The 13123-nt window shown below is 42.6% G+C and overlaps 2 protein-coding genes across 6 annotated transcripts in view; one reads left to right on the plus strand and one right to left on the minus strand.

Annotated features, from left to right (window-relative positions):
- Positions 1-1504: 1504 nt before the first annotated feature.
- On the minus strand, positions 1505-5353 carry pgam5 (PGAM family member 5, serine/threonine protein phosphatase, mitochondrial). 4 transcript variants are annotated; one of them, XM_047593105.1, is made up of 6 exons: positions 4869-5353; positions 4291-4463; positions 4077-4202; positions 3587-3675; positions 2615-2745; positions 1505-2017 (listed from the first exon to the last, which is right to left on the minus strand). In XM_047593105.1, the coding sequence occupies exons 1-6, from the start codon at positions 5099-5101 to the stop codon at positions 1867-1869; spliced, it is 903 nt and encodes a 300-aa protein (XP_047449061.1). In that variant the 5' UTR covers positions 5102-5353; the 3' UTR covers positions 1505-1866. The 4 variants fall into 4 exon arrangements, with proteins under 4 accessions (XP_047449061.1, XP_047449059.1, XP_047449057.1 ...); XM_047593103.1 differs by having other exon boundaries at positions 2615-2748; XM_047593101.1 differs by having other exon boundaries at positions 2615-2748; positions 3587-3681; positions 4869-5351.
- Positions 5354-5543: 190 nt separating this feature from the next.
- The window catches only part of zdhhc8b (zinc finger DHHC-type palmitoyltransferase 8b), a 60509-nt gene continuing 52929 nt past the window's right edge, over positions 5544-13123 (plus strand). For both annotated transcript variants that reach the window (XM_047593097.1, XM_047593098.1), the window contains exon 1: positions 5544-6477. In XM_047593097.1, coding sequence (XP_047449053.1) covers positions 6374-6477 — 104 coding nt within the window. In that variant the 5' untranslated portion in view covers positions 5544-6373. The remainder of the gene's footprint in view (positions 6478-13123) is intronic.

Below are 13123 nucleotides of genomic sequence, written 5' to 3' on the forward strand. Positions count from 1 at the left end.
CATCTTTTCTGGGTGGTTTCTGGACATGTCTTGACTTTTGCTTTCTGCCACTGATGGCGGCCTTAGACTGTGCAATTTAGTCTGAAACATCTTTCAATCACACAGTTACCACAAAGGATGAATGACGATATACACCCATCAGTAAAGTATTACTTCAAATTTGACTTGACTGGCCTGAACCCAAGCAGCCACCTTGGGTTGAAAAATGAAGCCACGTCCAATACTGCAGTCCCTCTAATGGCAACTTACATATGTGCATTTTTATCTAACTCACCCATTTAAATTGTGTTGAGGCTTAGATGTATGCACACAATCATTATTGACATGGCCGGTTTGAGTGTGCTGTCTGTACAGGCACCACCTGCCTACCTCAGCTCCACTCTGATTTCACCTCTTTGATCGTTTTTGTATTAGCTTTGAGTTAGCCTTAGCCAAGCACCGCCAAGATGGTGACATCCGGAGTCACCATACTGAGCTTCAAACACACTCTTAAGGAGAAATTTGGGTGATGTCATGGAGGGTTTGTCCATCTTTATATACAGCCCGTGGCAGAACCCTAACATTGCTCAGTCTGAGATCACCTTAAAGCTGTATTAAATGATTTTCAACCACTAGGGGTCAGTAAGACTCAATAGCAACAAAAACCCTGATCTATTAAATGGCTTGTTATGTCTGAATCGTTAACTAAACAAACTGCCTTATGCATATTGAGAACACAGCGGATTAGTTGAGAGCTGCAACCATTTATTTATTTATTTTAATTATTATTTTTATTTTATTTTTTTACATTAGATGTCATTTCATTTGGCGTTTATTTAAAAAGACGGTGCTTAATTGAGCTTAAATTCACAGAACTGGTCCAGTGGTTTGAATTGGTCACAACTAAATTCGTGTAAATATGGCAGGTTCTTGCAGTTCTACGGTACCTGTTAAGTCTAATGTTGAAAGATGAATATGCAAAAACCTGCTGTATCCAAACTATTTGTAACTTAGGGATAAGTTCACTGCTGTGCGAAGACTTGTCAGCTTCGTCTAGGACAAAAAAAAAAAAAAAAAAAGTCAAGTATTCTCATATATTCAGATGGCCACTTTCCATAGGTTGGGGAAAAAAACAAAAAAACAAGTGTTCTGAATGTAAATGTTTTTATTTTTGTGAATTTAACCTTTATCCGAGAGCACAAACTACTTCACTGAGAAGATTGTATTGTCATCCTCGTGCTCTCAGGTGACAACAGATTTAATTCTGGTCTCTGAATGTTTATGAATGTGGAACTTTGCAAAAATGCACCTAAAAACTTAAAACAAGCTTCTTGTGCTTTTAGCATTCTGTGCTTTATTACAAATTAACTTTCATGGTGAATTCTCTTTCTGTATGTCTAGACCTCATTTGCTTTCAACTAATCAATAAAACATCACTCGTACTTTACGGCCAGTGTGTCTATGTGCTTGTCTCCTGTCATTTCAGAGGCTGTGTTATCAGCAAGAATAGAGATGTGACAGTAACTGCAGCATTCACGATTTTATTTACGACAATTGCACCATACAACAGTGACTTCATTGAAAAGAATGCCACATGAACTTAACAGCATGTACAATAGCCATACAAATACTTTTTTGCTTTTTTTTTTGGTTTAAAAATCTGTCACGTGTAAAAATCCTCAGATACATTCAAAAGGAGTTGCTATGCAGCTGTTAATCACTTCTGCTGGCGTTCTATGGCACGAAGTAATCACAACAACACCTGCCTCTGATTACATGATGGTAGTCCAGTTACAAAACAATAACATCAAAAGTAATTTTCAAGACACTTAAGGAGAAAAGAGAGCTTTAACCCTTCGTCCAAGAAACATGGCGTGTATCAGGTCATCAGGTCCGCGTTAGCTTGTCCGGGGGCATGAATCCCGCGTCTCCCAGAGTTCTGAGGGCCACCCTGCCGCTGGGTCGGATGGTGAGCCAGGTAATGCTGCCGTTATTCAAGCCCATGCGTAACCAGCCCTCAGGAGGAAACTGCAGAGCCCTAAGAGAGCAACACAATGTTAGCATTTGAGAACTGTAGCATGGATCTCTTTACACAGTCATTGTTACAAAAGTCATTTGTTGAACAGGACGGCATTTACTCTTTAAGTCATGTTTGGCTCCAGGTTGTCATTTAGAAGATATTAAACTCAAGAAAATGATGCTTGGTCAAATGTGTTTGGTAAAGAAGAGACAAGGCTTCATCAAAGTCTATATTCAATGCGGCATAATGTTCTCTTAGAATGTGAATCAATGTTAAGCGATAGTGGAAAATGACAAACAATAATTAAACTAACTTCTGGGGAAAAGATAATGTGTACAATCAGTGAGTCTAGCAGCTGAAATATTAATTTTCTTTTATAGAAACAATTTGACATTAATGAAAAGGCGCTTAGTGATAACCTTCATCTCATGTTACCTCTCAACAAGAGATTTTATCAGAGCACGATGACACAAGTGAAGCACAAAATCTAGAAATATCTTATGGGATACAGTTACAGCATTAATTTGAACACGGTGGTTAGCAAAGCAAAGAGCGATCGGGCCAAACTCTGGCCTCGGCTGAGCTGCGAGCACCGAGTCCTCCGGCGACACAAACCTGCAGACAAAATAGCGGATGACATTGGCATGACACACGATGATCTCATAGCTGTCCTCCTTCTGCTTGGGGTCAGCCCGGTGGATGTAGCGGCGGAAGGCTGCCTCAATGCGAGCTCCATCTTCGTGGTACTGCTGGAGGACGGTAGAGAGGTTGAAAGCCACCTTCGTCACGTGAAAGGGTTCTGTCTGAACCCCTCCGTCAGTACAGAGTCAATACATGCGGCTGCTGTGCATCGCAAGGAATGTCTGAAGAGTTCGATTCCAAAACGAGGCCAACTACCATTAAGACTAAATCAATACTGAATCACTTAATGCAGAAGCAGAAGCTCCTTTAGTGACAGGAAATGTTGCTTTCATTTTAATAATATATAACTTATCTCATCTTCCATACCGCTTAATCCTAACTAAGGTCGTGGGGGGTTGCTGGAGCCTATCCCAGCTGGCATCGAGCGAGAGGCGGGGGACACCCTGGACAGGTCGCCAGCCTATCACAGGGCTTTAATAATATATGTACTAATTACAATTCTGTAAAGTCCAGAACTCACAGACAACCATTTTGTTGGTAACTACTTTTTACTGGGGGTAGTTCATCAATCTACAATATAGCTGTAAAATATTTATTTGCAGGTGTGAAGAAAACCAAATGCCACCTGCTGGTAGGATGGTAGGACTACATACATACTTCTAAAAATGATGTTAGCTACACAAATTAAAAACAAAGGAAAATCAGACACCAGCCTCATTTAAACTTTGGCATTTTGGATCTGAGCTCTTCTCATGACCCCACTGATGCACTGATGTATTGGCTCATTTTTGCAGCAGAATGCCTTAAACAAACGCTCATGACAACTGCACAGACGTGTTGGACAGCACAGAGTTACCCGAACCAGTATAAGCCAATACAAATAACGATTCATAAACTGTGTGCCACAACCCGCTCTGGTGGTAGAGCGAACGTAGCTTTTCTCACCACAGAATCAGGCTTCCAGTGAGTGACCGGTGGGACTGGTTCAATGGGTGCGCCCTCCCTCAGCAAATCACAGCTCACCAGCTCCACTCCTGGACCCGTATGAGATTAGAGGCAGAGTAAAAATGTTAATATACGTTTGTGATGTTCACCGTGCACTTGCTTTAATCTGGACTGTGCAAAGCCTGGGTTGCCAAACGATTGGGTTATCACCAGAAAAGAGACATTTCAACCGAGCAATAGAGGGAAATTGTTTGGTTTTAACCTTAAACATAACGCAAGTGTTTAAAATACTGACCACTGACCAATAAATGTTCAAATTCACCAGCCGCTCGATATGAAATCATGATGTTGTGTCTGAAATCTACCGGCTAATGTCATATTATATGAGAATTTGACCACAGAAGTCACTAAATAGCATCTGCCACTTATCTAGACTTGGAGGGGAGAATATTAAGAAGCTCTGAAAGGTAGTGTGGCATATTTTCAGTACCTGGGAGGTGCTTGCTGATAATGTTTGCAGTCTCTGTGGCTCTGGCCATGCTGGAGTGGATCAGAACGTCATACTTCAATCCCAGCGCTGCCAGCCTCTGGCCCGTCAGCTCGGCCTGCTCGCGACCTGGTTGTGGAGAAGCAAGTCGTGATAAGAAACGGCTGCTCTGTCACGAGTCCTGTAGTTTCTAGTTGACCTGATGTGAAACAAGGACCTAATGGCGTGAGGATCCTCTCCTTGTCGCTGCTCCCGCTCAGGTTGTACTGGGAGTGTCTGATGAGGAGGATGTTGCGTGTGGCTTTTGGCTTAGCGTTGTCCTGCTCGGAGCTGGGGTCTTCCGTCACGCTCTCTTTCTTCTTCCCATTGGTCAGAGCAGATGGGTCCCTCCTGGACAGAGTTAAGAAGACCGGGTGATCTTGAGATTAGGATCCGCTTTGTCTCACACAGTTAATTCGAAGGCAGGAGAAGTAGGGCAACACAAATTTGATTTAACTTTGGGATCAGTATGGGACTTTAAGGCTTGTCCACATTAATAATCCTTTAACCAAACTCAACTTAAAAAGTAGCAATTTAAACTAGACACCGTCGTCTGTAACAATGAATGTTAACCATCTTTACGGTCTCAACAATATGACACACCCAGAACCATAAAGCTGAAACACTTTCGTTTCGTCGGGTGATACATTGTTTCCATCATGTATCTAGTCACAGATAAACCTCACACATATGCTACTCCGCGCCAGCTACATTTTACGCTATGACCAAACTGTAGAGTATATTAGAGGAACACACTTGTCCCAGTTGAAGTCCCAGGCGGGTCCGGACGGGGCTGGTGTGTGGGTGCCAGGTGTCCACGCCGGCTGCGCAGCTTCAAGGACGGGGAGTCTCGACCGCTGACGCTGACCGGGGTCCCTGCGCCGCTCCGCGAAGTATCCGCGGGAGTCGGCGGCAGCAGCCGCGAACACCAACACGGCGGAGCCGCCAGCGAACCCGCAAAGAAGTCTAAAACTTTTCCTGTACGACATCTTACTAGCCTCCAAAGAAGCAAACTAATGCTAGCTAATTAGCCGCGTCTATCCAGTGTACCGTTAATAAAGTGTAACACTGCCTCTTCACGCAAACGTTTGCACTTTCTGTTGGTAAATGGCTTTTGGTTATTAATTCCAACGCCAGCGGCGGAGAAAAAAAACATACAGTATTGCCGCTATATTCTAGGAGGCGTCTTTTTAATGGGATCTAAAACTGTTTTCGGACCAAGGGTTAGCAGCTAATCTAGTAAGCAGGTTCCTACTGACACTACGGTGGCTCGACGGAGACAAAACTGTTGCGTTTTGCTAATTCGCTTAACTCCTAATATTAGCCGCAAGAGGGCGCTGTGACCCTCAACTCCGTTGCCTGTAGTCATGAATATTTTCCGCTCTCTAACGAAGGCAACGAGAACTCCAGTTCTCCAGCATCCATCATCTCTTCGGGGACAAATCATATACTGAATGTCAATAGTACAAATGAGTTCCTTACGACTGGTTTTTATTTCCTGTAGCTGAAATCCAAACATATTACCATATTGTGCAGAGGCTTCAGGCTGCCACTGCCCCCCTCGACAATCTACATTTATGTTTGGCTGGCATGGGAAACCGATACATATCGGCGCATAATAACAACACCGATTTTAAGAATGGATGTCGACCTTTCATGAAACCAATTAAGCCTAATTGGTCCGCGTATGCATGATTGGAGCAAAGCAAAGCGAGGTTAAACGGTCAAAATCAAAATGGGGTTTGTTATTACTCTACCTACCGTAAGAACGCTACATAGCCTACATCACCCAGCATAGTTAAACAGCTCGACTTCTTAAACTTTAAGATATATTTGTATATTAAATTATATTGATATAAAACATATAGTTAGAGTCGGTGACGATTTTTTTTTATATTTATATATGTCCTTGGTAAAAATGAGTAATGCTGTTGGACGAAATGCAGCGTAATGGGCATTTTAGCTCCGAAATAGTGTCTCATTCAGACACTGAGGGTTTGCAGCGAGGCTCCACCTTTTCAAGCGGTTCAGTGACCTCAGCAGTGGGCTGGATTGTAAGGGTGGGATTTCCAGGCTTTCAGGGAGCTCTGTGTATCCCTGCCTGCCTGTTTTAGGATCTATGCGGCTTCAGCGATAGCAAAGACGGACTGGTTAATACCTCACTGGCACAGAAAGGCTCACACACTACACACTGGATCGTCCTTTTTTTCTACATGCGACTGCAATCGGAATAAATAATTGAGGAATGTGGAAATTACAGAATGCCCAACAGCGCTGGAAAGAGATTTAAACCCACCAAATACATCCCAGTGTCCACTGCTGCCACACTCCTTGTGGGATCGACCACTTTATTTTTCGTTTTCACGTAAGTTTGCATTGCTTCTTTTGCTCCTTCGCTGCGTGTCGGGATTTTCAAAACTGTGTGCTGCCAGATTACATGGACGAGAGTGGATTGTAGCTGGAAGTTTGCATGGGTGGATTCAATCACTTAGCCGGGATAAGTGGTTCTATGGGAGACATATCCCAAACGTTGGATCTAGCAGCGGCTCTTAAATGGTTTTGCAAAAAAAAAAGAGAGGGAGGGAGAGAGAAACCCCTGCCTTGTGCTGCCTTCTTGTGCAGCCTCACACAGCCCATTCAACCACTATACTGCCTGCGAGGCAAACTTCCAATAAGCCATGCAAGTTTAACAACGCTGTGATCGTGCAGGAGACCGCAGCTTAGGCCGCAAATACTCGGTTTCCTTTGAAGAAATGCCACAGGCAGTTGATGGTACAATTAAAATGGTTGCATTGGACCCCTGGCCGTTAATGTTTAATGCGTGTCTACCCAGGTGGGATAGTTACAGTATCACAGATCTATCATGAAGCATTGCAATCGGATTCGAGTCTCCAAGGTTTGCTCAGGAGGTTTAATAGCGTCTTCCGTGTCCCACATGCAATCACTTAGCTGGCCCTTTGTGGGGAAATCATGATCTTGGAAGACCAACACGCCTCCATTCTATCAAAAGCAGAAATAAATTCAGTTAAAGTGAATTTTTATGTTGTAACAAGCAAGAGTCACTGCTTCATCCTGCACTAGTTACAATCAGGGTGATTGCATTTATACATGGTCTACCAAGGACCCCTCAAGTAGGAAGGCTTTAGAGCCGTACCCCTCCTTCTGATGAATGAGGACGTCAGTGTTGTGACTGTAACGCAGACCTGACACTGTACCCAGCAGAGATAGTAGCAGAGAGAGTGATGTTTCTGCTTTGAGTTATCCTTCATGCGGTCACCTCTACCGACAACCCTCGGGTGAACGGATTATCAATGAAACCATGCAAATACCCAAAGGGTGCGGCTCGAAAATCATTTCTGGAACCTCTGACCTGCAGATGAACAATCCTAGAGATTGATTGCCCACTTTCCATCCTGCGCAGTGTGTTTGCTAAAGAATGAAACTGCTGAATTTGATTCCTCGCCTTCCAAGGGTGGGATGTTTCACAGCGTCTTCAAGACCATATGTCACAGCTGCCAATAGGAAACATGTTAGATGATTCATCCAGATAATCACAGAGGATTCATCCTCTTCACAATAAGCGATTTCTAGCTTTACACAGATATGTTTTAACTACTTGATTTAAGGGCAGTGTTGTGCATGAATTTGCTTTTTGAGAACTGATCGTATTGGATGCAGATTGTTTTTCTTGGCCTACAGGATTTGTTCCACCTGGACTGCTGCAGGATAACACAGACAAGCTTTAGCTGCACACTGAGTGGTTTTGCACTCTCAGTCTCAGGTCAGTGACCGAGACTGAAGGAAACATATGGTGTTTGTGGGCTTGTGCTGGTAGGTTGGGTTGTATCTTTAAAAATCCCAGCACTCCTTGATACGCTGTCCAGAGCTTTGCATAAACAAATAGCCTGGTTTACAAGTCTGGATACAGAGCAAAGGTATCATGATTTAATAAGCTATTATCTGCAGATCAGCCATGCTGTTCACAACCAGCAGAAATCAAAATGCTTTCGATCCATTAATCTCTTTGACTGTTATTAGTCCATGTTATGCTGCGTTCATGTCACTCTGCACTTTAAGGTTCATCCTTGAGCAGATGGTTGAAGGGTGAGGATTAAGACTTCTCTCTGTTGCTCCTTCATTTTCCTGCAAAAGGTCCAAAGGATTGAGTTGTGTATAATGGAACCCCCTGGGGAGCCATACACGTCCAAACTAGGCCAGGCCTCCTTATTTTCAAACACACAGAGTCCATTATGTTGAACCCTGTCTAGCCTGGTCTCTGGCTGCACAGTTACAATTCAGGCAACAGAACGATGCAAGGGTATGCCTTTATCTGAAATTCAAGTAATCAGAGTAACATGCAACAAGTGCAAAAGAAGGACCATAGGAGCCATGAAAATGATAATCAGGGCTCTCCTGAAGCTAGAGAGCTGTGCTAGTTCTTCATACATTAGAATGTCAAGGACACAATTTCTTTTTCATTCCTGGGCCACAGTGTGTAGGTGTCACACTCCTTTTACCAAACAAAAGCCAGTTTGATTTATACATCAAGTTCTATTCAAGAACTACATAAACATCTCCTCCGGTCCTTGTGGTGTAATTTGGTCAGGGAAGGATGGAATGTGAAGTAAACACACACTCAGAGAAAGACACGCTACTCAGAGACTGCGTTTAGCTTACTGACACCTGACAGTTTGTTATTCCCACCGAGACTGAATTAGAACAAATGAGTACATAATTATTTATACACACTCTCTCACAGCATGGCCACGGCTCATCACAAAAATACTGATGATAAATTAAGCTTTTAGTCACGGTTTAGCCATCGTATCATCCAGCTACGCCTGTATCTATAAGGAGATAATACTGTCACTTACAACTCTCGCTGTCTAAATTTGTTCCAGCTCTGTATGGCTGCACTGAAGGTGCTTTCTTTTACTTTTAACTAATTCCTCACAATGGGATTTATCACTCTGTTTGACCGGATACCAAATGAATAACCTGTCTAGAAATCTGAAATGCCATGATGACCATATATATTGTTTGCCAAGCTTAATAGTCCACACTTAAGAATACATACAGAGCGGTGTGGAAGCAACGAATTGATCATCTGGACACAACCTGTGTTCAGCAGTTTTGGCTCCGTGGAGGTGAATTATGAGGGACGTAGTCGGTGGTGACAGTTGGACCCTGCATATCACCGTGCTGAGAGCAGAGCAGCATGAGAGCAGGCCTGACAGGAATCTAATCTTTGGCTTCCACATCTGTTTCCTCCTTTTGACTGTAGATCCGATGAATCAGACTTCATTCAGATCCCACTGAATGCTTTGTTTTGCGTTAGTGCTCCACTCCGAGGCACTTAAAGAGATTTTGAGAGGTATTGCCATTGTGTGAGTGGAGAACTTGCAGTGCTGTAAAAAAGATAGGAAAGTATGACAGTCCTAAAAGTTTCAGTATGAACAGCTTAACGGTGTTCATTATGTAGGGCAAGGATCAGAGAACATACAGCCTCCAACAGACAAGACAGAAGGGAACGTTTGGTCTATTTGTCTCTTTCTTGGTTGAGACAGCCAGAGTAGCCCTTGTGTCTTTATTTGTTGTTTGAGGCAAGAACTCAATTAAGTCGTCCATGCTAATGGCTAGCATGGCAACGCTGCTTTACATACATTTGCACGTTGTGAGCCTTTTGTTTTTGCACATACTGTACAGACCAATGAAGCTAAATAACAAATAAAAACATTACAATGGGTGCCTTTTGAGTTAAAAATCCTAAATACTAAGGGTGGCTATTATTTAGAACTAACCATCGTACTATGTAATCAGCTGATAGTTTATTTAACTGAAAAAAATGAGACAAACAAAACATGTAGGCCAAGTTCCAATTATTATTACAAAAAATGCCTCGTGTTCCTAATGACTTTGTGGTAATGTTTCCATTTACAACGTTTACAGGCCAGCATTTTAAAACTTATATTGCAGTGTTAGCCAAACACACTTGATTGAATTACCTCGTTCGTGTAGGCTACATTACATTAGGAAGTAATATCGTGTTTACAGTTTTCACGACATGAGTAAACTTCATATACAGGCGCCTCTAGGTCAGAGTTCACGAGTCGTAAAGTGTTTGTTGCTGCAGGCATATGTCGTAGTTTCGTCTTCATGGTTTCTTTATAATATTATGACGGAAAAATTTTCACGTTACCAACTATTTCTTTATTATGCCTTTGCGTTTACAACATTAATTGTCCCAGTTGTTAGCTTGCTAAACTGTTAGCCTTGGCGGCTTCCAGATTTGTTCTCATGACAACATGGTCAGTGTTATCACTTGAACACTGACCATCTTGTGTCCACTTAGACTTCTCATGTTGTAGCCAGAAGTTCTTGAGCTCCATTTTAATTCCTCATATAATAGAGGCTGGACTAAGTATTTGCTAAGCTATTGGTTAGCATAAACTGACATGTTAGATAATAATTCAGTGAATGCACATTTGAAGGGGGACATAGCTATATAAATCCAGTGTTGCTGGTAATCTCACAATTCTCAGAGATGATCGAAGTGCAAGTGTCTTATGTGGACTCTCCTTTCTAATAATTATTGAAGGTCTACAAGTGTTACTGAATGTTTGCTCATTGATCCTATAATCCTCATCCCGCCTGTTCCCATGCTGAGCTGCTGCTGTCTTTTTTTTTCAAGGGGTTTGTTAAACAAGCTTGTAATGATTAATTCCTCACAGCTCTGTATTACTGTCCATTACAGCCTGTTTGCCTTCCTCCCGCGTGGAGTTGGTGGCTTTGAGGCGCCCTGTACTTGGCTGTAGTCAAAAGGATCGCTGGTCTCACTTGTCTGGTTTGTGCACGTGTGGGAGTCAGCTCGTCCTGCCCTGTTTTAAATATTGCTCAGATGATGCTGGGACTTATTTGTGTTTAGTTTGTTTATTGAAATCTGTGATTGAGGGTTCATTGCCAAGTTTGAGATGCTGCAAGGGCAGAGCATTACTCATCAGGAGGAAATTGCCAGCTGGCCTAATAGCTCTCGCAGTGTCTACGCTCAACAAGCATCTGTCAAATAAAAAGAAAAACAGAAGTGTAGCCTTCCTGATGTGATGCCCATGTGCAGCTTGCTGAGAAATTAACAGGACTTTGTGAAATGCTTGCACAACTTTAACGTAGTAAGCCTTACAATAATATTCCCCGACTCCCGGGAAAGCAGCAAATTTCAGCTCGCAAGGCAAAGCTCATCAGTATTCGTGTTCAACATTGCCTACCTATCATCCCATGAGATTCTGCTCTCACATACTGTCATAGCATTAGGTTTCAGCCACTCGACTGAAGTGGACGCAGAGCGAACCTGTCCTCAGGTCACACAGAGGATAAAACTTTGATTATTTTAACAAGGCCGAAAGTAGGCGATAGATACACAGGTTCACCGGGGGCAAAATATACTCTTGCCGTATTCATAACACTAATGCTGCGCAGTCTGCTGTTTTGTAGAGATACACTTTTATTTTTATTTTTTCCACATGGGATAAAAAACAGTAGCAGATTGATGCGGGGTGTCTAGATTTGACAGATTAGATAAAAAAGTAATTTCCTCTAGGTCCTCATGTGTGTGTGCCTTGGGGTGAGCACCTGGAGACTGACAACTTCAACACAGGGCTATGTCACTTCTGCCCTCAGAAGGCAGTTAGGTGACTGGCAGTCACATCTGCAGAAAGGACTTCATATCACTCTGACCAGAGTAGGAACTTGACCTATTTGTTTTAACAGTTCACTCTTGATTGCTCTCAACATTACGTCTTTAGTCTAGTGTGGTGGGTTATGGTTAATTTTCATTCCTATTGTGGTTTATGGTGTACCGCAAGGCACATTTCCAGCCTGGAATATTATTACAGACTGACCAATCATCGGCTCAGCTGCTTCACAGCCTCAAAGCTACTGCAGCTGCTACATGGTGCAGTAGTCAAACAAATTATAATAAAAAAAATAGTAACCTCGGTTAAATCTGGGTTTTACTTTTAATTGTCTGGAAGTATTTATAATTGCAGTGAGGTGCCGATATGGATTCATGGGGATGATGTGTTAAATCTCTCAGCATTGTGTTATTCTGTCTGTAATGAAGAAACTAAACTTCAGAGGTATATAGAGGCACAGGCCAATTACCTAATATCCGGGATATCTCAAGGACTTAAAGTATGTGTGAAGACATGTTATGAAAATGTGTCTGCATTCTGTTATTGTCCACCAGATAAGAGTGGCAGGATTACTTTTAAGCTTTAAAACATCTTATAAAATACATTTATTGCATGCATTACGCTACCACAAAGGCAGCCTTATTGAATTGTTTCTCTAAGTCCCAAGGATTGTTTTATGTGTTTCAGGTGGATGGCCTTACACAGGTCTGTTCAAGGCCCATGTAACTGTCTGTGAGACTAAGTTTGATGTAGCTGTTACACTTGTCATGACTCCTGTTCGTCGGTGATCTATTGCATTGTTGTTGTGCGTGACAGTGAACACAAAAGAAAGCAGAACTCGCCTCAGCTGGATTCTCTTTTTGAACATAAAAATCATTCTACCACAGTGAAGGCAGCAGGAATACGAAACGTCCTTCTCTCAAATCAACCTGGACTCAGACGCAAAAACAGTTTTAGCTGCGGACAGATACACACAAATCAATCGTGTCCTGCATAGTCGGGAGCTACCATGCGTCAGCCATGTATGTTTAGCAAAGGTAGTCCAGCTGTTGCATCCCCTCAAAGCAAAGTTAGTTGTGGTTCTAATTGGGGGGTTAGGAGTCCAGCAAAGGCCCTGTAATTACACATGCACAACATGCTGATGCTTTTATTTAGCCTACTATTGTTAATGTTAATTATAGAGTTACTTCTCTGCTCTGTTTATGTGGCCACTGCAGTGTAATCATTGCTGCAGTGTTACCGGGCCAGTGGGCAAAGGGACCTCCATTCTTCAGGGGGAAAACAATCCTGATTTCCCACCTCATCATACACTCTATCAGTGTT

This window comes from Mugil cephalus, chromosome 8 (assembly GCF_022458985.1).
Source record: "Mugil cephalus isolate CIBA_MC_2020 chromosome 8, CIBA_Mcephalus_1.1, whole genome shotgun sequence".
Lineage (NCBI taxonomy): Eukaryota > Metazoa > Chordata > Actinopteri > Mugiliformes > Mugilidae > Mugil > Mugil cephalus.